The sequence below is a fragment of the Monodon monoceros genome, unplaced genomic scaffold (genome assembly GCF_005190385.1).
Source record: "Monodon monoceros isolate NGI ecotype Baffin Bay Population unplaced genomic scaffold, NGI_Narwhal_1 Super_Scaffold_16, whole genome shotgun sequence".
In the NCBI taxonomy this organism is placed as follows: Eukaryota; Metazoa; Chordata; class Mammalia; order Artiodactyla; family Monodontidae; genus Monodon; species Monodon monoceros.
In genome coordinates this window covers 45,108,121-45,132,554 of record NW_021703772.1, presented here as the reverse complement: position 1 = coordinate 45,132,554, position 24,434 = coordinate 45,108,121, and the positions used below count along the sequence as shown (strand labels likewise).

General features: G+C 36.7%; 1 protein-coding gene across 1 annotated transcript in view; it reads left to right on the top strand.

Moving 5' to 3' along the window:
- Window positions 1-18,988, top strand: part of COL3A1 (collagen type III alpha 1 chain) — a 39,186-nt gene extending 20,198 nt beyond the window's left edge. The window contains exons 17-51 of the mRNA XM_029225367.1: window positions 510-554; window positions 701-799; window positions 1,001-1,054; window positions 1,177-1,284; window positions 1,474-1,527; window positions 2,138-2,236; window positions 2,569-2,622; window positions 2,781-2,879; window positions 3,206-3,259; window positions 3,371-3,424; window positions 3,756-3,809; window positions 4,369-4,422; window positions 4,754-4,798; window positions 5,377-5,475; window positions 5,563-5,670; window positions 6,081-6,134; window positions 7,658-7,711; window positions 7,806-7,859; window positions 8,576-8,629; window positions 9,385-9,492; window positions 9,949-10,002; window positions 10,284-10,337; window positions 10,524-10,685; window positions 10,795-10,902; window positions 11,862-11,969; window positions 12,711-12,764; window positions 12,853-12,960; window positions 13,441-13,494; window positions 13,874-13,981; window positions 14,278-14,331; window positions 14,424-14,531; window positions 15,396-15,690; window positions 16,298-16,485; window positions 16,869-17,111; window positions 17,857-18,988. Of these exons, the coding sequence (XP_029081200.1) occupies window positions 510-554; window positions 701-799; window positions 1,001-1,054; window positions 1,177-1,284; window positions 1,474-1,527; window positions 2,138-2,236; window positions 2,569-2,622; window positions 2,781-2,879; window positions 3,206-3,259; window positions 3,371-3,424; window positions 3,756-3,809; window positions 4,369-4,422; window positions 4,754-4,798; window positions 5,377-5,475; window positions 5,563-5,670; window positions 6,081-6,134; window positions 7,658-7,711; window positions 7,806-7,859; window positions 8,576-8,629; window positions 9,385-9,492; window positions 9,949-10,002; window positions 10,284-10,337; window positions 10,524-10,685; window positions 10,795-10,902; window positions 11,862-11,969; window positions 12,711-12,764; window positions 12,853-12,960; window positions 13,441-13,494; window positions 13,874-13,981; window positions 14,278-14,331; window positions 14,424-14,531; window positions 15,396-15,690; window positions 16,298-16,485; window positions 16,869-17,111; window positions 17,857-18,003 (3,249 nt within the window). The 3' untranslated portion in view covers window positions 18,004-18,988. The remainder of the gene's footprint in view (window positions 1-509; window positions 555-700; window positions 800-1,000; window positions 1,055-1,176; window positions 1,285-1,473; window positions 1,528-2,137; window positions 2,237-2,568; window positions 2,623-2,780; window positions 2,880-3,205; window positions 3,260-3,370; window positions 3,425-3,755; window positions 3,810-4,368; window positions 4,423-4,753; window positions 4,799-5,376; window positions 5,476-5,562; window positions 5,671-6,080; window positions 6,135-7,657; window positions 7,712-7,805; window positions 7,860-8,575; window positions 8,630-9,384; window positions 9,493-9,948; window positions 10,003-10,283; window positions 10,338-10,523; window positions 10,686-10,794; window positions 10,903-11,861; window positions 11,970-12,710; window positions 12,765-12,852; window positions 12,961-13,440; window positions 13,495-13,873; window positions 13,982-14,277; window positions 14,332-14,423; window positions 14,532-15,395; window positions 15,691-16,297; window positions 16,486-16,868; window positions 17,112-17,856) is intronic.
- The last annotated feature ends 5,446 nt before the right edge of the window (window positions 18,989-24,434 follow it).

Genomic DNA, 24,434 nt, shown 5'->3' with positions numbered 1-24,434 from the left:
TGCTACACTTTATTTCATGAAAGCGTATGTTCTAATGTTGCTATCAATTAAAATTACTTTTTTGCAAAGAAATGTTGCTTAGTGCTCTGCAATAGCTCTACTGTTGATTTGACTAGTACCGAAATTGGTTTTGCGGTCTGCACTTTTCTAGAATTTATGAATTTTATGGTTATATGACACAGAATAAGTAGAGGATGGATAGTTATCTGATACTTTGAAGACTGTGCCCCAAACTAATCACCAATCAGAAAAATTTGGAAAAGAAACAAGACCAAAAACCTCTTCTCTATGTACTTATTTAATAATTTAGACCAAGTGCATATTATCTTTAATTTATTCAGATAATGATCATTTTTTGCGACATTTTATGTGTTGTGCTGTAGTTGGAAGAATCACCTAATCTCTATAAAGCACAACACCCATCAATAAATTTATTTTAGTTATATAAGCAACTTCAAAAATATATGTACTATTTGCATTCTTATTAATATGCTCTTTTCCCCCTCTAGGGCCCTCCTGGGAGTAATGGTAGTCCTGGTGGTAAAGGTGAAATGGTAAGATGCCCCCACCACTCACCCACATTCAGCCACACACATATTATTGGCTTCCTCTGCATTTTGCAGGACAATACATTTAAGTTAGCTATTTAGAAAAGAAAGTTCAAGTTTGCCTAATGTTAATGTTCTTGGATTGTTTCTAGGGTCCTGCTGGCATTCCTGGGGCCCCTGGACTGATAGGAGCCCGCGGTCCTCCAGGACCCTCTGGTACCAATGGTGCTCCCGGGCAACGAGGTGCTGCAGTAAGTTGTCTATTTTTCCTTTATTGTCTGAAAGGTGTGGCTTATTTCTCACAGTAAAAAAAGAAATAGCAGGTTCTTTGTTCTTGTTCCATTGAATTTATATTGATTTCACTCTGGTTTTATAATTGAATCAGGTGTGACTGGTGATTATTTTGTTAGTCTATTTTCCACACTTTTAAACCAAGATTATGTCCCATTTAGGGTGAACCCGGTAAGAATGGAGCCAAAGGAGAGCCAGGACCACGTGGGGAACGCGTAAGTATCGCCCTAACAGATTTGATTATTTCTTAGAAATGTATACCATAATCAGGAAATAAACAGGTAAAAAATTAGCAATGAAATTCAGTCATTATTTCTTTATTGACCTCCTTTCACAGGGGGAAGCTGGTTCTCCAGGTATTCCAGGACTTAAGGGTGAGGATGGCAAAGACGGTTCTCCTGGAGAACCTGGTGCGAACGGACTTCCCGGAACTGCAGGAGAAAGGGTACGTTTCCCAAGGGGCATCGAAAAGGAAAACAATCATAGAACTTCACCTTCACTGTGAGGCAACCGTGTTTGTTCTTAATTTGAGTAGTACTCAATCCCAAATATTGTTCTGAAGCATTTCACAATATGAGAATTATGAAAACGTTTTGACACTTTGGACTTAAATATTTGCCTTTCACTATTTCAGGGTATGCCTGGATTCCGAGGACCTGCTGGAGCAAATGGCCTTCCAGGAGAAAAGGTAGATAACTTTAGTTTTCAATGTTCAGAAATGTTGGTGCTACACATAGGTATATTCTTCTATACAGTTTCCCATTAATTAACACCTAACTATCTGAATGAAATATGTTGGAGTTAAAAAAATAATAATTCCCAATGTAAAACAATGATTGCATTCCCTGCTCAGCCATTCTCTTAGCTTTGTAACTAATGTTATTTAACCTCTATGAGAATTCTTTAATTTATCTGTCAATTGGGAACTATTTATCTCAGTATCATTGCACGAATAAGTTAGACTAAAATGCCTGAAAGTTCTTCGGAAACTCTGAAGTGCAGTGCAAATCTGATTTCATAACATCAAAGATCTTTGATTTTATATGCACCAAACTATACTGCTAAGCCCACTAAATATTGCTTTCTTCAGCATGTGATGTTCATCGAAGTTGCCTTAAAATATTTCCAGTATGACAACCCAAGCTAATAGGTAATGGTGATTTACGCTGAGCATGCCAGCAACACCCCAACTCTCTTTAAGGGACCAAAAGAAGTTCTCTAGCTGCACCCTAAAGACTGTCAACGTCTAGGTCAATGAAGGCTCTTTTTCATACATGTTGATTTATTTCATCATGTAGGGTCCCCCCGGGGAGCGTGGTGGTCCAGGCCCTGCAGGGCCCAGAGGAGTTGCTGGAGAACCTGGCCGAGACGGCCTCCCTGGAGGTCCAGGATTGAGGGTAAAGAGGAACACTGTTTGCTTGACACTGTCATTTACTAAGAGGAAAAGCAAATGAAGAACGTTCAAAAATAACTTAAATCAGACTATACATTTTGTAGGCTCAAAACAAAACAAAACAAAACAAAATTCTCTGAAGAAAACTTAAGCTAGTATAGATTGAAGAACAGAAAATAGAATGCTTGACGAAGATATTTACAGACAGAAAAACATGTGTGCAAATATGAAGCTACATATGTCAGTGGAAAGCTCAAAATTTTACAGATAGGTGCTGTTAGTTTTTTTTTAATTATCATTTTAAAATCAGCTGACTGACTGAATTCTTCGATTTAGGGTATGCCCGGTAGTCCTGGAGGACCAGGCAGCGATGGGAAACCAGGGCCTCCCGTAAGTACATTTTTAGCATCTCATTTTACAAGTCCAGAGAATAATGAAATGCACAGTTTGGACTAGGCTTGATGTATATTGTATAGCCTTGGTATGTACATTGTATATTTTGATCAGATTTTTATGAAACCTCTATTAATATAATTTTTTCTCATTAGGGAAGTCAAGGAGAAAGTGGTCGACCAGGTCCTCCAGGCTCACCTGGTTCCCGAGGTCAGCCTGGTGTCATGGGTTTCCCTGGTCCTAAAGGAAATGATGTGAGTTCCTTCCTTCATTTCTTCAATAAATATTTGACAAAAGGTCTTTTACTTTCTATATGGGAGTGCAGATGGCCAAAAATTGATCTCCACTTCAAAGCACAGAAGAGTATATGAAAATCAAAATACCATGTGAGAAGGGAGCTAAAATATTTTTTCTGGAGTTCTGGGCAAAGAGTGGAACATTTATGGAAACCTAGTTCTCGAAAGTAGTTTTCGGTTGTGGATATATGCATGTGTGTGTAGGGGACAGATCAAAAACATGAGAGAACACTATAATGAATAATTTCCTTTTGAGAGTAAGTAAATACTGGCTACTTCTTTAGGGCGCTCCTGGAAAGAATGGAGAACGTGGTAGTCCTGGAGGTCCTGGCCCTCAGGTATGTAGCTTTCATCCACTCATTTCCAGTCTTCTAGTAGAAGCAGTTCTCTCCAACTCTATGACTTCTATTATCTTTATCTCTGCTTCCATAACTGCTTTTTTTTTTCAGGGTCCTGCTGGAAAGAATGGCGAGACCGGACCTCAGGGTCCCCCAGGACCTACCGTAGGTTTACTCACATAAATTGGAAATGGAAGTGGATGGGACTGGGGCCAAGGGAAGACTTTGGGAATTATACAATCTCTGACACTATATCATTATAGTTCACCAAAGCAATTACAAAGCTTGTTTAGTTAGTTAGCTAGCTAAATTCTAATACTGAGTAAAGTTTATGTTGTACATGTCTCCCTTGCATCACTTCCACAAGCCAGACTCTGCCCTCCTTTACACCATTAATTTTTTGATTAAGCAACTGGCCTGATGAAATTAAAACTGTGTGAACTAAATATGAAAGGATATCTTATAATGAAGCACCTCAATATTTTTTTGTACATAGGGGCCAGGTGGTGAGAAAGGAGACACAGGAAGCCCTGGTCCACAAGGATTACAAGTAAGAATTTGTTACTTAAATGTCATTGGGCACCTACTTTTATCAGTACTTTCCTTTGATAGTTGTATTTGTTGAGTTAATCAGCTGTTCAGTTTTTTGTGACACTAAAAGATTATAATGCATCTTAAGCTTAAAATGTGTGGATCTGACTTCTACCTTGAAATAAAACAATAGGCAATGTTAATAAGCATAACTTCCATGCCTATGCTAGAAGGAGTGCATTAATAATTTTTTTTAAAAAAATAAAGTTCACGTAATTCTATATGCTTATACTTATTTTTATTGTAATTTAAATGTATATAGCTAAATTCATCTCACCACACTTATCAATTCATTTTTATATACAGCAACAGAAAGAATTGAGGGAGATGAACATAGGTTTGTAAGATATGACTATCACCTCTCTATCGTTGGATTTTGAGAGCTACATATTTTTTACACGTAAAAAGACTGCTAAAACCATTTTTTGAATACTTTGCAGAAACATACTTACATGAGAGAAGCTTTTCTATAAGCAATGTTTGAAGTGATTACACAATACAAATACGATTCTTTGTAGGGCTTGCCTGGAACGAGTGGTCCTCCAGGAGAAAATGGAAAACCTGGTGAACCGGTAAGTTGCTTGCCATTTTTTCAAAACTCAGAAACCAAAAGAATAAATATGAATCATTTATAAATTATTAACTTCTGCATTTTCATGCCATGGTATCTGAGCTTTAACAATTAGTTTTGAAATATTCATTAATAAAACAAAGAAAAATTATTCAGTCATAACTATTCCATGGAAAGTTTGAATTTTACCATAAAATAAAAGGAACTCAAGGAAGAGTATACAGCTCAAGATTGGACAAATTATACAGTATGCAAGTCAAGTGTGTATTTTGCTTATACTTATATAACGTACATTCTGATAGAGGCCTAATCATGCAATGCCAATCTCCTAGGGCCCAAAGGGTGAGGCTGGTGTACCTGGAATTCCAGGAGGCAAGGTAAATATTTCTACTTATTTTCGCATTTCTTCAGCATGTTATAGAGCAGTTGATTAGTGACACATTTTTAGTACAGCAAACCAAAATATTCCTTTTTTTAGAAGCACGACATTGCAAATGTTTGGTGAATACACTTAGGGTAACCTGAGACATTTCCAATACATTAAATTTGCATCATCTGGAAAATGAAATTTTCTGACATGAATAAACACTGTAGAGTCAACTATGGACCTGAAATTTCAAAAGAAAACTTTTCTAGTGCATTGGCTCTCTATAGAAAAACTGTTTTGGTAGAGGAACTTTAAAAATTTGCCTTTGTGATAAAATAATAATAATATTGTCAAAGCTAGCTCATCAGACCAGCTATCCAAGTTTCCTTGTTTAGATTAACTAATTTTGTGTTTCCGTTTCTCACTCAGTTGATCAAATGTCTTTTATAATTATAAAAATTTCTAAATTGTTCAAAAATGTAAGTTAAGAACCTTGTGGTCTATATCAAAACAATACAATTTAGGGTGTTTTTGCTTTGTTTTTAGCCTTGGTTTTCCTAACAGGGATATTCCATTTTCCTACTACAGGGTGATTCTGGTGCCCCTGGTGAACGTGGACCTACTGGACCTGCAGGGCCCCCTGGGCCTAGAGGGGGAACTGGCCCCCCTGGTTCTGAAGGAGGAAAGGTAACTCCACATAATTCAATTCACCTAGATTTTACAAAATGCATTTTATTTCTTTCTTGTGATTTACTATTTCTCCTTTAATTTCAGGGCCCTGCTGGTTCCCCTGGGCCACCTGGTAATGCTGGTTCACCTGGTCTGCAAGGAATGCCTGGAGAAAGAGGGGGTCCTGGAGGCCCTGGTCCAAAAGGTGATAAGGTACCAACTTATTCTCTGTTAATTATGTAATAAAACAGACTTTGTTGGTTAAAGGAAGGCAACATTTCTGGAAAGTAATCTATTTTCAAAATTAATATTATCATTTTACTTATTTCTTTATTTTTATATATATATTTTTTTATTGGAGTAAAATTGCTTTACAATGTTGTGTTAGCCTCTGCTGTACAATGAAGTGAATCTGGTTTATGTATACCTATAACCCCTCCCTCCTGGACCTCCCTCCCACCCCACCCCCATCTAGTAAGTGTAATTTGAGATGGATTTCTAAAGCAACTTTTTAAGCAGAACACCTACTATACGTTGCAGCTAATCTTGAGGGTTTGTCCTCTTCTTGGCATGTTTTCAGTGAAAATACCTCTAATCTGATGACACTGGCTTTTATTTGACAGGGTGAGCCCGGCAGTTCAGGTGTTGATGGTGCTCCAGGGAAAGATGGTCCAAGGGTGAGTACTCGAATTGGGGAGAAACAGAATTTATCTGTATGTGATATGGAGTAGTCCCTCACCTCAACTTCTATTTTTTCCAAAAACTCCTCATGATAAGTTAGACCATACTTTACCACCTTCTGGACATTAAGAAGACCCAAATGACATGATTGTTAAAATTCCTGGTTTCTATCACTAACAGTTCAACAGTGACCTAAGAATGGAAAAAATCTCAAAAGTATGATAAATGTTATAAGCTGAAGTCATAATAAGTCACTAAAATTCAATGCTGATAAAGGAACTTTTTGATTTTAAAAAACATTGAAATTCCATGGTACATTCATACCATGGAATATTACTTAGCAATAAAAAGTTGATACATGTAACAACTTATACAAACACCAAGGACATCATGCTGAGTGACAAAGGCAATCTAAAAAGGACGTACTGCATGATTCCATTCATGTAACATTTGTGAAATAACGTAATTATATAGAACAGCTTTATGGTTACCAAAATTGAGGAATAGGGGAGAGAGAGATGGGTGTAACTATAAAGAGGTGACATGAGGGAGTCTTTTATGATGATTGTACCTTTGAATATCTTGATTGTGGTGGTGGTCATGCGAGGCTACGCATAATAAAATGTCATAGAACTACACACACACACACACACACACACACACACACACACAAATGAGTGCATGTATAACTGGTGTGAACTGTATAAGCTCTATGGGTCGTACCAATGTCAATTGCTTTGTTTTGATACTATATCATAGTTGTGTAAGATGTAATCCTGAAGGAGGCTGGGAGAAAGATGCACAGGATTCTTCTGTATATTTCTTTGCAAACTTCCATGAATCTATATAACTATTTAACTATTATTTAACTATTTAACTATTATAAATAAAAATTGAAAAAAAAACACATTACAATCAATTCTATTCACATTAGTAAACACCTAGATATGACTGTAGCAAATAAACATGATAACTAAGCCATTAGATAGACGTTATCTTTACTGTAGTTGCCTTAAACAAATTCATAAATGCTTCACTTTTAACAGACTAGATGAGTAAGCCATCATACAATTTTTTAAAAAATCTAATATTTTATTTATGTAATATAAGTAAAACTTTAATATTTGAAAACTTCAATGTGAAAACTGTAATATGTGTAACACTAATTTAAGTGGTTAAATGAAATATTTTGAATTATCATACAATTGAATAAGGCAATGCACTTTAATTTTAAAAGATACGACTGTGAAATCGTATATCACATCTTATTTATCTTCTGCAATAGAAAGAAAAAATGAATCCATAAATTGCCACTGAATTATATAATCCATAAAATCTTATATTTACTAAGCTCTGCAGTATTTACACACTGAGTGAAGAGCATATCATTCAAGCTATCAAAGCAATCATATTATCTAGCTTATTAGATGAACAGTATGTCCTTATATATGCTCTTTGATTAATAAGGAAAATGATGCTTTTTATCTTCGAAATTAAAGTATATTTCTATTTCCTTTAGGGTCCTACTGGTCCCATTGGTCCCCCTGGCCCAGCTGGTCAGCCTGGAGATAAGGTAACACTTGACACTATTTAGAAACGGAAAATGTCTTTTGTCGTCATTGTTGTTTGGATGCAGGGCAATATAAATTATTTTTCTCTTTTTTAAGGGTGAAAGTGGTGCCCCTGGACTTCCGGGTATAGCTGGTCCTCGTGGTGGCCCTGTAAGTGTTTAAGACATTTCAACATAATTTTAAGCCCACACAGGCAGCAGCTACCTGTGCTTCCCTCTTTAGCAATTCTGCTTGTGGTCCTGAGTCTCAATGATGGAATACTGTCTTTAGGCATCATATGGCATGCAAGGCAAGGTTAAAGTTCTTAAATCTAAAATTCAGAAGAGACCATTTCAAGTCTTGCCATCTTTCCTAAACAATTCTGGAAAAAATATAAAAATTGCACAAATAATATGCATTTGTAAATGAGTATTTCTTAAAGCTATAGGATTTTTGCCTGAGCCTCCTAGATCTAAAATTCTCTACCTTCAGGGTTTGCAGACTCAGGAGAGATATTTAGTAACTGCTTTTAATTAATTAATTTAATGATTGATTTCTCAAAACTTTTACCATATTTTTATTTTTTTAAATCCTTACATTTTAGAAGTTATACAAGTAAGTCTTTTAAACACTTCAAAATTTTCAAATTATTTTTCTTGCAAATAATATCACAGTCAGAAGCAGAAGGAATCAATGGTTCTGGTGTCTACTTTGAATTTTATTGAGAAATGGAAAAGTCTTCAGAGGTTAAGCTACATTAGTTAGCTTTGCACACTAACACTATCTTTTCTTAGCTTAAAGGAAAGATAAGATGATACAGAGGATGATGTGTGCTCCCAATGGGAAGATGTCTTCACTGTGACTAATGAGTATATTTTTCAATTAAGGGTGAGAGAGGTGAACATGGGCCACCAGGACCTGCCGGCTTCCCTGGTGCTCCTGTAAGTATGAACATTAAAACATACATATCATACAGCCCAGAATCACTATCTCACTGAAAAATAGCAGAAGTATAAGTCAAGTCTGAATTCTAATCTATCTCAACCACTCATTCCTTATGGGGGTTCATTTATCCACCTCCTATTTTTTTTTTTTTACACATTATCTCTATTCTTACTGTTTAAAAGATGGAGATAAAAACACCTGGCCTGTCTTTATGCTAGGTTAATGAGGCTAACATGATCCCCTAGACCTAAAGCACTCTGAAAATTTGAAAGGTTCTTCCATTATTAGATGGTACTAATTAAAATTTGCTCTAAGCCCCATCTTTCTCAAATGTATTTACTGGTGATTGCTTTGAAATGCACAATCCTCGGAGAGAGGTTCTCCTTTATGACAAAGAATGTATATCTTACCACTTTCTTGATAATTTTCTTTTATCATAGAAACTCTTTTTGGGCGGTGGGGGGGGGCACATAATGGGGCATGCGGGATCTTAGTTCCCCAACCAGGGATCGAACCCACGCCCCCTGCAGTGGAAGCTCAGAGTCTTAACCACTGGACCACCAGGGAAGTCCCTGTCATGGAAACATTTTCATTGTCTTTGTTTCTTCCATGTCTTCAAAGACTCTTCTTTTCCAATTTTATTTCAATAGCTCTCCACCTGATGAATTCTACTTTCTGAAGGAAAATAAGGACAAGCCCAGTGTATTGTGAAGGATGTAAGCTCACAGGCTGTTTTTGTTTCTGAATGCAGGGCCAGAACGGTGAGCCTGGTGGTAAAGGTGAAAGAGGCGCTCCTGGTGAGAAAGGTGAAGGTGGACCTCCTGGAATCGCAGGGCCCCCCGGAAATGCTGGACCTTCTGTAAGTATTTCTCTTTCTCTAAGCCTTCTAATGGAAAGCACTTAGATTTGTCGATACTTCAATATTTCATACTGAGAGAGCTTGTCATGGTGACAAGGGTACAGTTTTCCTAGGAATACAGTTCTGAGTTTGACGCTTGACTCCAACAATCTAGATATGACCTCAGTCAAATTATTTTAATGTCCTCATAGAGTTACTGGTTTTGTTTTTGTTTGTTTGTTTGTTTGATGTAGCTTCTCATTTCTGTAGTAATGTTTTTCCCCCAGTTCTACTGAGATATAATTGACATATAACATTGTATTGTATAAGTTTAAGAGGTACAACATAATGATTGTATGTATTACGAGATGATTATCATGATAAGTAGAGTTACTGACTTACAAAGGCTTAATGCTTTTCCCAAATTTTGATTTTGGTGCTATTCTTATAAACCATTTCCATCTCCCTTCCATATAGGGTGCCCCTGGTCCCCCAGGTGTCAAAGGCGAACGTGGCAGTCCTGGTGGTCCTGTAAGTAATGATCCTCTTAACTATTATTGAAAAGCATTAATTAATATCAATCTGTATAAAAACTGCTTTGAAAGCACTAGATCCCTAAAGAGAGTATAAAATTATAATCACTCATTCATATGTGAGTTATATGTAAATTCCAAGAGGAAAAAACAAACCACAAGTGATCCCAAGTAGAATGCAGGTCCTACCACATTTCTTACAATTTATATTTGTTTTTAGTGGTTAATTATTTGTTTTCCTTGATTTTTGACATCCAAAATATATTTATAATTTCACAGGGTGCTGCTGGCTTCCCTGGTGGTCGTGGTCCTCCTGGTCCTCCTGGCAATAATGTAAGAACTTTTTAAAGTATTTTTTAACCATATATTCCAAAAAGAGCATTCATATATACATAGGGTGAGAAACTTATCCATTGCTACTTCTCTTTGTATTAAATCCCATATAAAATTATTTGAATGCAGGTAAAAGAGGAGAAAAAATTACTTGTTCATTATAAAATTTCAAACATTTCTTTGTAGGGTAACCCAGGCCCCCCAGGAGCCAGCGGCCCTCCAGGCAAAGATGGCCCCCCAGGTCCAGCTGGTAATAATGGTGCTCCTGGCAGCCCTGGGGTGTCTGGACCAAAGGGTGATGCTGGCCAACCAGGTGAGAAGGGATCACCTGGCTCCCAGGGCCCTCCGGTGAGTGGTCTCTATTGATTGACAGTAGTTTTATTTTCAATCACAAATCCAACAGAGGAAAACATAGTCACATAAAGAATAACTAAGGTTTCATTATCTGTCACAACAGGGAGCTCCAGGCCCACTTGGGATTATAGGGGTTCCTGGAGCACGAGGTCTTGCAGGCCCACCAGGCATGGCAGGTGCTAGGGGCAGCCCCGGCCCACAGGGCCCCAAGGTGAGTATAGCTATCTTTCACTGGACTCTTGTTTCCTTTGATAGTCTTCAGACATCACATAAACATAGCAAGTATGTAATGATCAAGTTTTCCTGTAATTAGATGCAAATTCTTGATATTTTCAAATTTTCAGGAAGCATGCATATTATTAAAAGTCTCTGGAACACAAAAACAATGCACATAATAGACTGGCCTTGAACATCAAAACAAATAGATTGATATCACAGAAAAATATCTTGTCATCTCAACTACCTGTTAGGAAACTTGTCAGCATTCTTCAGTTTGCTGACTGTCAGTCTTGAAGCGGGAAATAATGTCAGGTTATAGACCTATGAAAGCCTTTAACTGATACCAATTATCCATCAACTCAAGTCATTTTATACTCCTGACTTTCTTTCACTGATATTACTATAACATCCTAGTGCTCAACATCTTAAATATTTATTTAGCAAATAGGGTAATAAAATCGTATTTTATTAAGGCGTACCTTTTTTCACTTTGAGCACCTCTTTAAACTAAATGTCATATACGATTGTAGCGAAATTACAATATAACATTTAAGTCTAGTCAATTTATATGAACATTCCCAATAAATGTATATATTCTTTAAATAGAGCCAAATGTTCAATATAACCTAATTCTAATGGGTACCGTAAACCTATAGTTTCATGATGGCTCATCATCATATTTTTCTTACAATAGCCATGTCTATTTATGTACCTCATATTAGGATGTATTCTAATATGATAATCAATGTAATTACTCAGGCTTTTGCTATCCAGGTTCATTGGACAAGTTAGAAAAGACAAGAAGCTTGCTTCCCCAAAGCTTTTCCCCTATGGCAGGGATAGTTTTAGGAACAAATTCGATAGAAATTGGGAAATAAAGACAGCTGATAATATCATATTAATTGATTTCTTAGGTTAAAACACAAATTTATTTTATTCTTTTGTACACAGGGTGAAAGTGGGAAGCCAGGACTTAGTGGTCTCAATGGAGAACGTGGTCCTCCTGGAGCCCAGGGTCTTCCTGGTCTGGCTGGTGCAGCTGGTGAACCTGGAAGAGATGTAAGTACTAGTTCTTCGAAAATACACAATAAGCCAGGTAGTATTTGATAATTTATTTAAGCAAGGGTCAAATTGGGCCATTGAGTTTCTATGATAAAAGAAAATCATCAAGAAAGTGGTAAGATGTACATTCTTTGTCATAAAGGAGAACCTCTCTCTGAGGGTTGTGCATTTCAAAGTTCTCCTTCTTTCTCTAGTAATAGATATTCTTTCTATTACAATTTAGAATAGCCTTAAATGTTCATGTTCTTTAGTATTTACCCAATGAATGATCATTAATGGAAAAGAATATGATATTTAGCTAAATAAGAAAAAAGTTGCGGATGGGGAGAGCCCCAATTTACAACATTCCTTCTGGGTAAAAATATACTGCATGTTATCTGTGATTAGTCTTTCCTTAAATTGTAGATTTCCGTTATCAGCTTAAATTACGGTGTGTCAAGATTTTATTTATTATTTCTCCCCCTAAGGCTCCTTTTTAGACTTTTTTTCCTAGTCACTTATTGCTCTCTCACCCTGTGAAACTTGAGTACCATAGATATACTGCATATCTGTTTAGGTATTGTCACTCCTTGCAGGGCCACACCCATTGTCATATCTAAGATTTTTCACTCCCAAGAACCAATTTTTATCCTCTTTAGGATGATATTTTTCCCATTGAGAATACAGGGCTTAGATGGTATTTAAATGGTTCCAAAGAATTTGATTTCATTTCTTCCTCTTTGTTTTTTCTTTAATCAGGGAAACCCTGGATCAGATGGTCTGCCAGGCCGAGATGGAGCTCCTGGTAGCAAGGTATAACAGACACACGTACAATAGGTTTGTGTAATTAGAACAATAGTTGCTGATCAGATTGATTTTGGAACTGTGAACTTGTCCACAGGGTGACCGTGGTGAAAATGGCTCTCCTGGCCCCCCTGGTGCTCCTGGTCATCCAGGCCCCCCTGGCCCTGTTGGTGCAGCTGGAAAGAGTGGTGACAGAGGAGAAACTGTGAGTTCTCATGAACTCCATCTTTCCCTACTCATCTATCTTCCTCAATAAGGAACTCAGTAGGTAGAAAATAGAATGTCATATCTGCCAACCAAAAGATCTACTCTCAATTGTTTCACAGTTTTGCATGCTAGTCAGTCCTTAGGCAACTGTGGTAATAAAGATATATGAGAATTTCTGGCAGTAGTCAATGAAGAATTCATTATTAAAATTCAAAATGGCATTAATCACACCAAGTGTATATCCACTTGGTCAATATAAGCTTGAATTAACAGGGTTTCCTCAGCTTTCCTATTCAGACCCCCTGGTAAAGCTATAAACAGGTAAAGGATTTTTAAGGAGAAAATAATACTAATTTTCAATAATAGCAAACATTTCATTATTCCCTCACAATGAAATTATTAACGTTTAAGTAAAACAAAACTGTATCAATAAATAAACACTTCCCTGTGCGTGTTCATTTGTTTATTTTTATTTTAGGGCCCCGCTGGTCCTTCTGGTGCTCCAGGTCCTGTTGGCTCAAGAGGTCCTCCTGTAAGTCTTTTTTTTTTTTAACTAATTCTACAGTGTAGGAAATATTCCATTTTCTGGCATGCTCAGCAAAAAGGGATGACTAGATACATAACTATGGAACCAAATTTAAACTTTCGTTTGATGATATAGAAAGCAATTTAGGATCTAAAAGTTCCTTGGGGCTATGAGATTACACATCAATTATTGGGGCTCCATACAATTCTCAGTCCAAGATCAAAACAACCACAAGAACAATCTTTATTGTTCCAAGTATGCAGTGTTTGTTGATGGGATTTCTAGCTTGTAGAATGTTATAAAGTGGACTTAATTGTTATAAATCCTATTTTGTTTTTCCAATGTGTATGTGTATATGACCTTAACTCGAAATGTGTTTGTGAAGGGTCCCCAAGGCCCACGTGGTGACAAAGGTGAAACGGGTGAACGTGGTGCTAATGGCATCAAAGGACATCGTGGATTCCCTGGTAACCCAGGTGCCCCAGGTTCCCCAGTAAGTGCATCCATTTTGTTAGAAAATCCCCTCAATGCGTTTTAACTAATGAGATAGGCAAATCTTAGAGACCAATGGTAGAAAATTGTTCATCTGTGAAAGTCTATGCTAAAAGAGATTAGAAACGGATTTGAGGGCTTATTTGAAATAGTAGTTGGCATGAGACAATGGGGATATTAAAGGAAAAGGAAATCATGTTTTATCATGATCCCCATGTTTCTTGATCTGATCTTGAACATACAGTTTCCTAAGCCTTTTTAAAGTCTTCACTCATATTCACCTTCCTTTCCTTTCAGGGTCCCTCTGGTCACCAAGGTGCAGTAGGTAGTCCAGGACCTGCAGGCCCCAGAGTATGTACCACAGATATTGGGAGGTCCATATTTTAAAATGTTAGCACTGCAAGAAAATATTCTAGCATTGTGATATCATGATAATTTCTTAGGGACCTGTTGGACCCAGTGGGCCCCCTGGCAAAGATGGAACGAGTGGACACCCTGGTCCCATTGGACCACCAGGGCCTCGAGGTAACAGAGGCGAAAGAGGATCTGAGGTAAGACATCACTTATAAATATGTGTATTTAATTTGTTTTAATTTTCACATTTTCAGAAACACTTTGCAATATTTTAAAACTGAGGTAGTGAGTTAAACACGATGCAATTACCAAACCTAATTTAGGACCTGAACAATAACTTTAAGACATTCTCTCCCACATGAAGACTTTCTCATCACACTATAATGACAGGGAGAAAAAACCTTTCTTACAGTTTATGAGGTAACACTTATATCAGAATAAAGACATAGCCCAATTAATAAGATGAACTCTGCCAGCACTGATCTCATATTAGACATCTCACAATTATGATAATCTTAATGATTTACAAGTGTAAAGTACATTCCACTTCTCAAACGGCTTCCATGACTCCTGTTTTTCTACTGATACCATCATTCCTAAAACATTCCTATCCCACACTTTTGGAGTAAAAAGAAGAAAAGCTATTATCCCCACAAGTTACACAATTAAAACACAAATAAGTTAAGTGGTTAGCCCCAAAACACAAAGTTAGATTCCGAAGTTGGGATCAGAATCTAAGTTTCCTGATCATAACCCCTCTGTCATGTCAGCATTAGAATTGCTTACATCATTTATACAGAAGGAAACATGTGAGAGTAAAATGTGTGTTCCAACACCAATTCTTCTTACACACTGGAACACACTGTCATAACAATGAATTATAGTTATCATAAATTGGTTAATATTTGATCACAAAACGACCCAAATAAACTTTTACTGAAACAATTACTATGACACAATATATTAATTGTTTGTAATGCATTTTGGGGGGCTAGCAACATATTTTTTCAGTGGATACCAAACAAGTGCCCCTCAGTGATGTATGTTCTTACCCTTCCTAGGGCTCCCCAGGCCACCCAGGACAACCAGGCCCTCCTGGGCCCCCTGGTATCCCTGGTCCATGCTGTACTGGTGGGCCTGCTGTCATCAGTGGCATTGGAGGTGAAAAATCTGGGGGGTTTGCCCCATATTATGGAGATGAACCAATGGATTTCAAAATCAACACCGACGAGATTATGACGTCACTCAAATCAGTCAATGGACAAATAGAAAGCCTCCTTAGTCCTGATGGTTCCCGTAAAAACCCTGCTCGGAACTGCAGAGACCTGAAATTCTGCCATCCTGAACTCAAGAGTGGTACGCTGGGGAATCTTTCACACTCATGGCAACAGGATAACAAAGAAAACTGCTTATGTTAGAATTTAGGGGAAAGGAAAATTTTACTGGGAATAGAAAATATTATACAGCAGAGATAGTACTTAAAGAATGTTAGTTGAATTGAAACTCCTTGATATACTGAGTAAGAAAACATGAATTTTGTAGGTGTACTTAAACTGTAATGTAAATTCAAAATATGCCAAATGTAGGAAAATCTAAAGACAGTTTTATAGAAGTTTTAATACAAATTATAGTTTGGCATGTCTTTTCATATCATCACAAAGTTGTTTGAGTGATAAACAATGTATATCACTGTGTTTGTAATTTGATGCAGACATAATTTGTAATTTAATTATTGCAACATTTATTTATTGGAACAATTTTTATAATAAATCTAATTATCAATTTTTTCAAATTAAAAAATAATCTAAAAGTTCCTCTATTCTGCTACACTATAAAAGTACAAATACATAAAGTACAAATACATTAGCAGTCAACATTATGAATGCCTTACAAAATCATTTTGGTCCAAATCCCATTACTGGATATTATAACCAATTCCATTGTCCTTTTTGTGACTATTCAGGAGAATATTGGGTTGATCCTAACCAAGGTTGCAAGATGGATGCTATTAAAGTATACTGTAACATGGAAACTGGGGAAACGTGCATAAATGCCAGTCCTTTGACTGTTCCACGTAAGAACTGGTGGACAAATTCTGCTGCTGAGAAGAAACATGTTTGGTTTGGAGAATCCATGGATGGTGGTTTTCAGGTAAGAAAAGATATACCATTTTTCTTTAACTTTAATCCATCTCTACTTAGCTGACTTTTCTGTTCCTCCCATTTGCTCATCACAAAACAAATTTAGTTAATAAATAGAAAAGTGAAAAATTTTATATACTCAGGTAACTACTTTTATAACTTGTCTCTCAAAAGCTAAGCTAGATTAAATTATTCTTCGTAAGTTACCAACTTTCCTTCAATTCTTAAGACCTTCTTTACTCTAGCATTGTATGTTATACGTGCAATAAAGACATAGTCATACATAAAATATATGAACAACTTACATTACAATGACCATACTACACTGCATGAATCCCTTATGTATAATTGCAGCTATAATGTTTGACCAGCCTTATTTGTTCCCTATTACAGTTTAGCTATGGCAATCCTGAACTTCCTGAAGATGTCCTCGATGTCCAGCTGGCATTCCTCCGACTTCTCTCCAGCCAGGCCTCCCAGAACATCACATATCACTGCAAGAATAGCATTGCATACATGGATCATGCCAGTGGGAATGTGAAGAAAGCCTTGAGGCTGATGGGCTCAAATGACGGTGAATTCAAGGCTGAAGGAAATGGCAAATTCACCTACTCAGTTCTGGAGGATGGTTGCACTGTAAGTAACAGCATTTTTATAAGCATGCATCATAATGGACTTAGCATTTCTCATTTAATCATGCTACTTTGAAAAGAAGGAATAAAAATAATGAGGGTGAACAAAAGATGGCACTTGGTGTGAGTGATATTGAATCTACTGATCCATTCCAGGGAAGGTTAAATCACACAAAAAATGAGTATATCTTCTCAACCTCCAGGTGAAAACCAGCTGATGTGAAAGCAATTGAAATTTAAATCCATGATATAAACTTTGCCAGATAATTTAGACAGTTACTATCCACTCTACATAATTGCCATCAATATGGACTCAATCTAAAATCTCTTTTTAATTTTAAAGGTTAACTTTAAATCAATCATTTGTTATTATCATTCATGAACAGAAGGAGAATTCACTTCTAATATTAACAGATTCCAATGTGAGAGACCTATCCACTTCTTAGTAAACCAGCTCTATACCTAGTAACAATGACCAGAACCAAGGTTTCTGAGAATGGACTGGCCTGTGGCAATCTCCTTGTTGGGTTTACCCTGAAGCCCTATAAAGCTTTTGGTTATCGACTGGGAGAATTATCACTTTGAACTGGAGCAGGTCTCAGATGTATGGAAGATAATATACATGGCGAGTTGGCAACTCCCTTCAACAAAATTTTTTTTTTTAACTTTGTCAAACAGAGAAACTGTCTAAGTAATTGTAATGTCATGATCACTTACTTTTTTTTTTTTTTTTTTGCTCTTTTTTACAGAAACACACTGGGGAATGGGGCAAAACAGTCTTCGAATATCGAACACGCAAGGCCGTCAGACTACCTATTGTAGATATTGCACCCTACGATATTGGTGGTCCTGATCAAGAATTTGGTGTGGACGTTGGCCCTGTTTGCTTTTTATAAACCAAACTCTATCTGAAATCCCAGCAAAAAGTTTCACACTCCATATGTGTTCCTCTTGTTCTAATCTTGTCAACCAGTACAAGTGACCAAGTTCCAGTTATTTATTTCCAAAATTTTTGGAAAAAGTGTAATTTGACCAAAAAAGAATACATTTTTAAATTTTATTTTATTTTATTTTTGCTGTTACACCAAATACAGTTCAAATGCTTTTTGTTCTATTTTTTTACCAATTCCAATTTCAAAATGTCTCAGTGGTGCTATAATAAATAAACTTCAACACTCTTCCAATAACACTGTGTTACATTCTTTGAATCCTAGCCCATTTGCAGAGCAATGACAGTGCTTACCATCAAAAGATAACCTTTCTTCTGAAATAGTCAAACGTGAAATTAGAAAAGACCTTCCTGTTTCAACTACCTCAACCTGGTCAGAAACACAGATGAATTCTATAAGCCCCAGAAGATGAAAATAATTGTATAAAATACCAAAACTTATAAATTTCACTGATTAAGTTCCTAAAATATTGGTTAAAAGAAAAAGAGTAGAGTGTAGTACAAGAATTTAAAGGAATATTTTTGAAGCCATAATTATTTTAATCTTGAATATCAACTTCTTTTAAAGGTGCTTTTCCTTTTTCTTGTCATTGCTGGTCAAGATTACCAATATTTGGCAAGGCTTTAAAGACACATGTTCTGGTGCTAATGTACTTTCACTTTTAAAACTCTAGGTCAATTGTTGCTTTACGTTCAAAACACAGATGCACACCATCTGTACGTGTCTCCGGTCAAAAAGATTTCCTGGTGTGTCACTGCCGGGAACTCTTTCTCTGCAACCTGTAAAAGTCAATAACAACAACAAAAAATAAATTTTGGGGCTGCTTTTGTCACAATAACAGAGAATGTGTTGAAATTAAACTTTGTAAGCTTGTATGTGGTTGTTGATCTTTTTTTTCTTACAGACACTCATAATAAAATATCATAATAAACATTCCTGGTTTTTGTCAACTTTTCATAGATTTAAAAAATGCAAGTTTACAATCTAGTGATTTTTCTTGAAAAAAAGCATATTGAATCCTAGATCTCTGGCTTAATAATGCAATGACTTTCAGGAATATGAGATAATATAACTCATGCTGGGAACAGAGATAATGCGCAATGGGGAATCTTGCAGATTTTTAGATCATATTTAGTGGAACTCCTTGGGGCATATTGAAAACTGAGGGCTTCTATATGTCACAATCCCTGGAAATAGTAACATAGTAAATTAGGGAGTCTCCAAAGTGGGAGGAAATTGCTGGTAATTTAGAAGGAAGTAAGCAGGGTCTGGCAAAACAGACATTAATATTAAGAACAATTGCAAGCTTAGGCTTTTTCTACCACCTCTAAACACTGCCTCATTTCCCTCTTGGGTCAGCCCCTTCTCCACCAACAAGTTATTAATCTTTTAGTTACTGCAAATGAAAATAGCATCGTCTTGCATACCTGACTTTATAGTTTGAAATGTATTCACTCTATATGATTAATAATAATAATACCTTCAAAAATAAAAATTCCATCAGTCAAATGTCAAGACTCTTAGTCTACTTATCCTCCAAGCTAGAGGCAACAAATGTTAGCAGTTTCTTGTGCATATTTTCAGAAATATTATCTATCTATCTATCATCTATCTATATATCTGAGTCTATTTGTGTTGTGCATTAGAAATTAAATTCCTTGCAGTTTCATTTTAGACATATTCAAAGCCAGCAATATTTGGTCAAGTCTTTCTCACATTGTATCACTCTGACATTGGCTCTCCTGCCTCATCTTTCATTTATAAGGACTCCTTTAACTACATCAGCCCAGCCCCCAACTAGAAAATTCAGGATAATGTCCCCATTTTTAGGTTAGTTGATTAGCAACCTTAATTCCATCTGCAACCTTAATTCCTCCTTGCCTTGCCATGTAACATAACATATTCCCAGGATCCAGGGCTTAGGATGTGGACACATTTGGGAGCTATTATTCTGCCTACTTCAACAATGATGCACAGAAGTAAGGAGAATGGTGGTGGTCATAGCTGTAGTGAGGGCAGTAATAGCCAGGTTTCCAAAGAAACTTGGCCAGTAGTGCCAGAAATGTCATCCAGTGCCCAGTTCATTGGTTTCACCAGGCTGCTTCTGGGGTGTGATTTTGAAGATGGCTCTGAACGTCAGCATTCCCTTCATAGCTGTTCATTTTATGAACCTGGGTTCTATAACTTGCTCTGAATTTCCCTGAACTTCAAATAAAATCTATAAATTGCATTTCTTAAATCAGCCCAAGTTGGTTTAGGTTGTTTGCATGAATCCAAGTGTTTTGGCCTGAGTAACTGGGAGAAAAGTTGCCAATAACTGAGATGGAGGAGACTATCAAGGTAAAAGATTTGAGGAGCTAAAAGATTTAACAAGATGGGGCAAGTTAAATGTAGAATGCCTATCAATCATCTAAGTAAACGTGCTGAGTTGGAAGTTAGGTATAAATCTGGAGGTCAGAAGAGAGGTCCAGGTTAGAAAAATAAATTTAGGAGTTTCAGCATATATACGGCTTTTATATACATGGAGGTAGATACAATCGTTAAATAATTGAGTACAGAAAGAAAGGAGAAACTGTATAAGAAATGAATTCTGGGATATTTGAATACTTACAGGTTGGAGAAGTGAGGATGAAGCAGCTAAGGAGTTGGAGTAGGAATAAAGGGAAACCAGGAAAGTGTAGTGACCTAGGTGTGAAAAAAAAATGTTTGCTGTTTAGGGCTTCCCTGGTGGTGCAGTGGTTGAGAGTCCGCCTGCCGATGCAGGGGACACGGGTTCGTGCCCCGGTCTGGGAAGATCTCACATGCCGCGGAATGGCTGGGCCTGTGAGCCGTGGCTGCTGAGCCTGCGCATCCGGAGCCTGTGCTCCACAACGGGAGAGGCCACAACAGTGAGAGGCCTGCATACCGCAAAAAAAAAAAAAAAAAGTTTGCTGTTTAAATTTTAAAATTATAGGATATTAAGAGGATAAGGATGCTTAAGGTTGATGTATTACAAGGCCACTAATTGTGTATTTTAAAAAGTAAGGTCATGTGAGGTTATATCAATATTCCTATATCCTATAGATGGCAAATAATGATATAATTAAATCTTCTATTTCACAGTTATAGTATCACTTTTTTACCTCTTTGTTGATGGAAGATTGAATACAACTCTCTTTATCTTCAAGCTGGCATTTAAGCAAAAAATATTTCATTTATAAAATTTATTTTATAGGTTTTGAGGGTGAAATTTTGCAGTCATAACAGCATTTTTGGAAAATGGAGAAAAGTAGGAAGAAAAATTAATTATCCATGTCTCACATCTGTGGATACTTCCTTAAAGTCTTCGTTGTATATGCTGACATAATTATGACAAAATACACGTGTAATTTTGTATGCTGCTTATTTCATTTAACACAATACCATTTTATCCATAAGAATTTTTAAAATTTTGTTAATAATTAGGAAAAACATAAAGAAAAATAACAGTAATGGCTCAAAAGTCAGAAATAACATCAAAGTGATTGTGCTTTTATCTAGTTTATAATAAAATTTTACTTGTCTGAGTTCTATCTTAGAGGAATGTACTTATTTTTAAAAGTGAATCATAAACTGTGAAAAATATTTTCTTTTCAGGCAAAACTCTCCATTGAATCATAACTCACTAAGTGAGCTTGATACAACATTGGTGAAAATATTTTATATGATGGAGCATACATGAAAGCTCTCCCTAAATCTTTATGTTTCCCAATTTACCACACCTAAGGTTTTTAGAAATTTTTGAAGAATCACTTGTTGAGTTAACGTCATAAAGAAAAAAAGGTAATCATCTATAGCCAATATTTTTTTAAACAAATTCTTATCTGATCATATTTTTCCTCCTTTTTCTTCTCACCTCTTTAAATCTTGTTCAAAAACTATTTCCCTTTAAAATTTCACTAAAATACACAAAATGACTTTGGCATCTTTTAACCATATCTAACATGATATTCATTAATAGAAGAAAGGCTACCCTATGTAGTCCATAAAGTTTATAAATGGGGATTACTATATTTCACACCAGTTTAGTGATGATGGAAAAGCAATGATACACTTGCTTCAATTTTGAAAAGGAGTTATTTCATAATTAAATAGGTGGGAGAAATAATAAAAAGATTTAAGCTCTGTCTTACATTGGGTTCCCTGGAAACAGACTCTATGGCAACTTATGTGAAGATTTACTGGGGAGTCATCTCGGGAGATACAGAAAGTCAGGTTTGGACAGAAGAAGCTGACCCACGTGCAATTGACATCGAGGCTTTGGGAAATCCTACAAGAAGCTCTAGAACTGAGATGGCCCTTTAGAGTTGTTATAATTCACAGTAATAGTGAAGGGTCTGTGTAACCTTGACTCAGACGGTCATTGACTCTGGGCCAGAACCTGGAAGGGGTGCGGAGTGGGAGAACCTTCTGAAAGGCAGTCTTGGTGATTGAAGGAAATTTTTAATGAGGGGCATGGCTGTGAGTCCTCAGTAACAGATATTCCAGGAGCTGATGCTTTGGCTTTGAAGAGAGAATATGGGTGGAGCAACACATTTTCTACTAGAAGCTCCTACTCAGCACTCTGCCAAACACTATAGGGAAATATAACACATGATCACTCCTTGTTAGGAATGTGTTGTCTAGAATAGATAAGTTGAACCCATATGAAATGGTACAAAAGCCTTCAGATGGTGAACAATTAAGTGCTAAATTATGCTGGGCCAACCATCTGAGATATAGGTAGTAGATGAGAAAAGGAATTAGCCAGTGGTGATTATATTGTCATAAAAGTCTTTAAGAAGATAAAACTTGAGTTGTGTAATAAATAAGGGGAATAATTTTGATAAATTGTGGTAAAAAGGAAAGCCACTTTAGAGTAAGAAACAAAAAAAGAGGAGAAATCGAAGCAGGGATAATTATTCCATGCTCACAGGACAGTGAAGAATCCAGGCTACCTAAATCTATTTATTTCAACAACATTACGGAGCAATTATTAAATGCAAGCCTCAGAACCAAGTGCTCAAAGAGGTTCAAGGAGAATGAGATTCCATGAAATTTAGAAAATAACAATGTCATGAGAATCAACATAGTAAGTTGTATTAGAGAGATCCAAGGCACTTAGAAAGGCCCAAGGAAGGAACTGTCATGTCTGCTTGGAGGTCCTCAGGAAAGGCTGTGTGAAGTATATTTGGCAACTTATATTAGCCCAGTTTCAGATGAAGCATGGATTTCATGTGGTGGTGTAAGAGATAAGGCTGGAAGTATAGTCTGGACCAGAGAGCTTAGAAGAGCCAGGTGACAGGTTTTTGTCTTTTTTTTTTTTTCTAATCTACATCTCAATGTAGACCCATATAAAGGTTTTAACTATTGGAAGGCTGTTACTTAAGGAGAGCCTTGAGGTCAAGGGAAGTGTAGTGAAACAGCATCAGATTTACAGGAGATGAGGAGATACCTACTGCGGAAGAAAGAAAGATGAATCAACATCTTAGCGAAGAAGAGGATGAGACTGAAGAACCTTGGCAAGGGATCAGAACACATTTATTTTCAAAGACTAGACTGAGGAAAGAGTCACAGAGTATACACATAGTTGCTGGGAAAATTAGGTTAAGAGGGGACAATGGGGACAGCAAGGGGAGGACATCAGAAGTCAGGCAAGAGATGTTTATATTTAACACAGAAGAACTCAGTGGAAAGTTACACAACTCCAGTCTTACTCACAGCTCTCTACATGGCAGTTCACCATGACAGTGATTCCTTTGGAAGGATAGCTGAACATGATAAAATGTGTGACTGATTGGAGAATACTAGGTCAGGGGCAGTTAAGTAGATTTGGAAAGTACCCTTATATAGATGGTCGATGAAATCATCTGGCTCCAGAATGAAATAATTAGGGAGCAAAACTTCCAAAGGAAAGGGGAAAAGGACAGCATGCTGTGCCTGTGGTGGGAAGGGTTATGTGGAGAAAGCATCATCAAGCGTTGGATTTGGCATCCTTGGTTTTTAATGGATTAAGAAAAGGAGGGTTTAATTTTGAGGGCTAAGGTTGTGATTAATTCAAGGGTTATGAGAAGAGAGAGGAGACTAAACAGAAGGAGGGTTATCATTTGTGCTACTGATAAAAATGATTGGGGTCTGATTTTCAAATCTTGTCTTGAGTTTAAACCACCTGGAAACTGTCCTCAGTGGCATCAGCAAGAGCACAGATTTGAAGGAGTGAAGGCTGTAACTGCCTGTAAGAGCCCACAGGGCACAGCATTATTCAGAGAAACTTGTCAGATGTCTCAAGCAGGGGCTTGGACTGCATCTGCCTATCTGAATCTTTAGGGCTTACATTTGGACTACAGATGTCTTCAATTTTGTTGCATTTTTCTCATTAA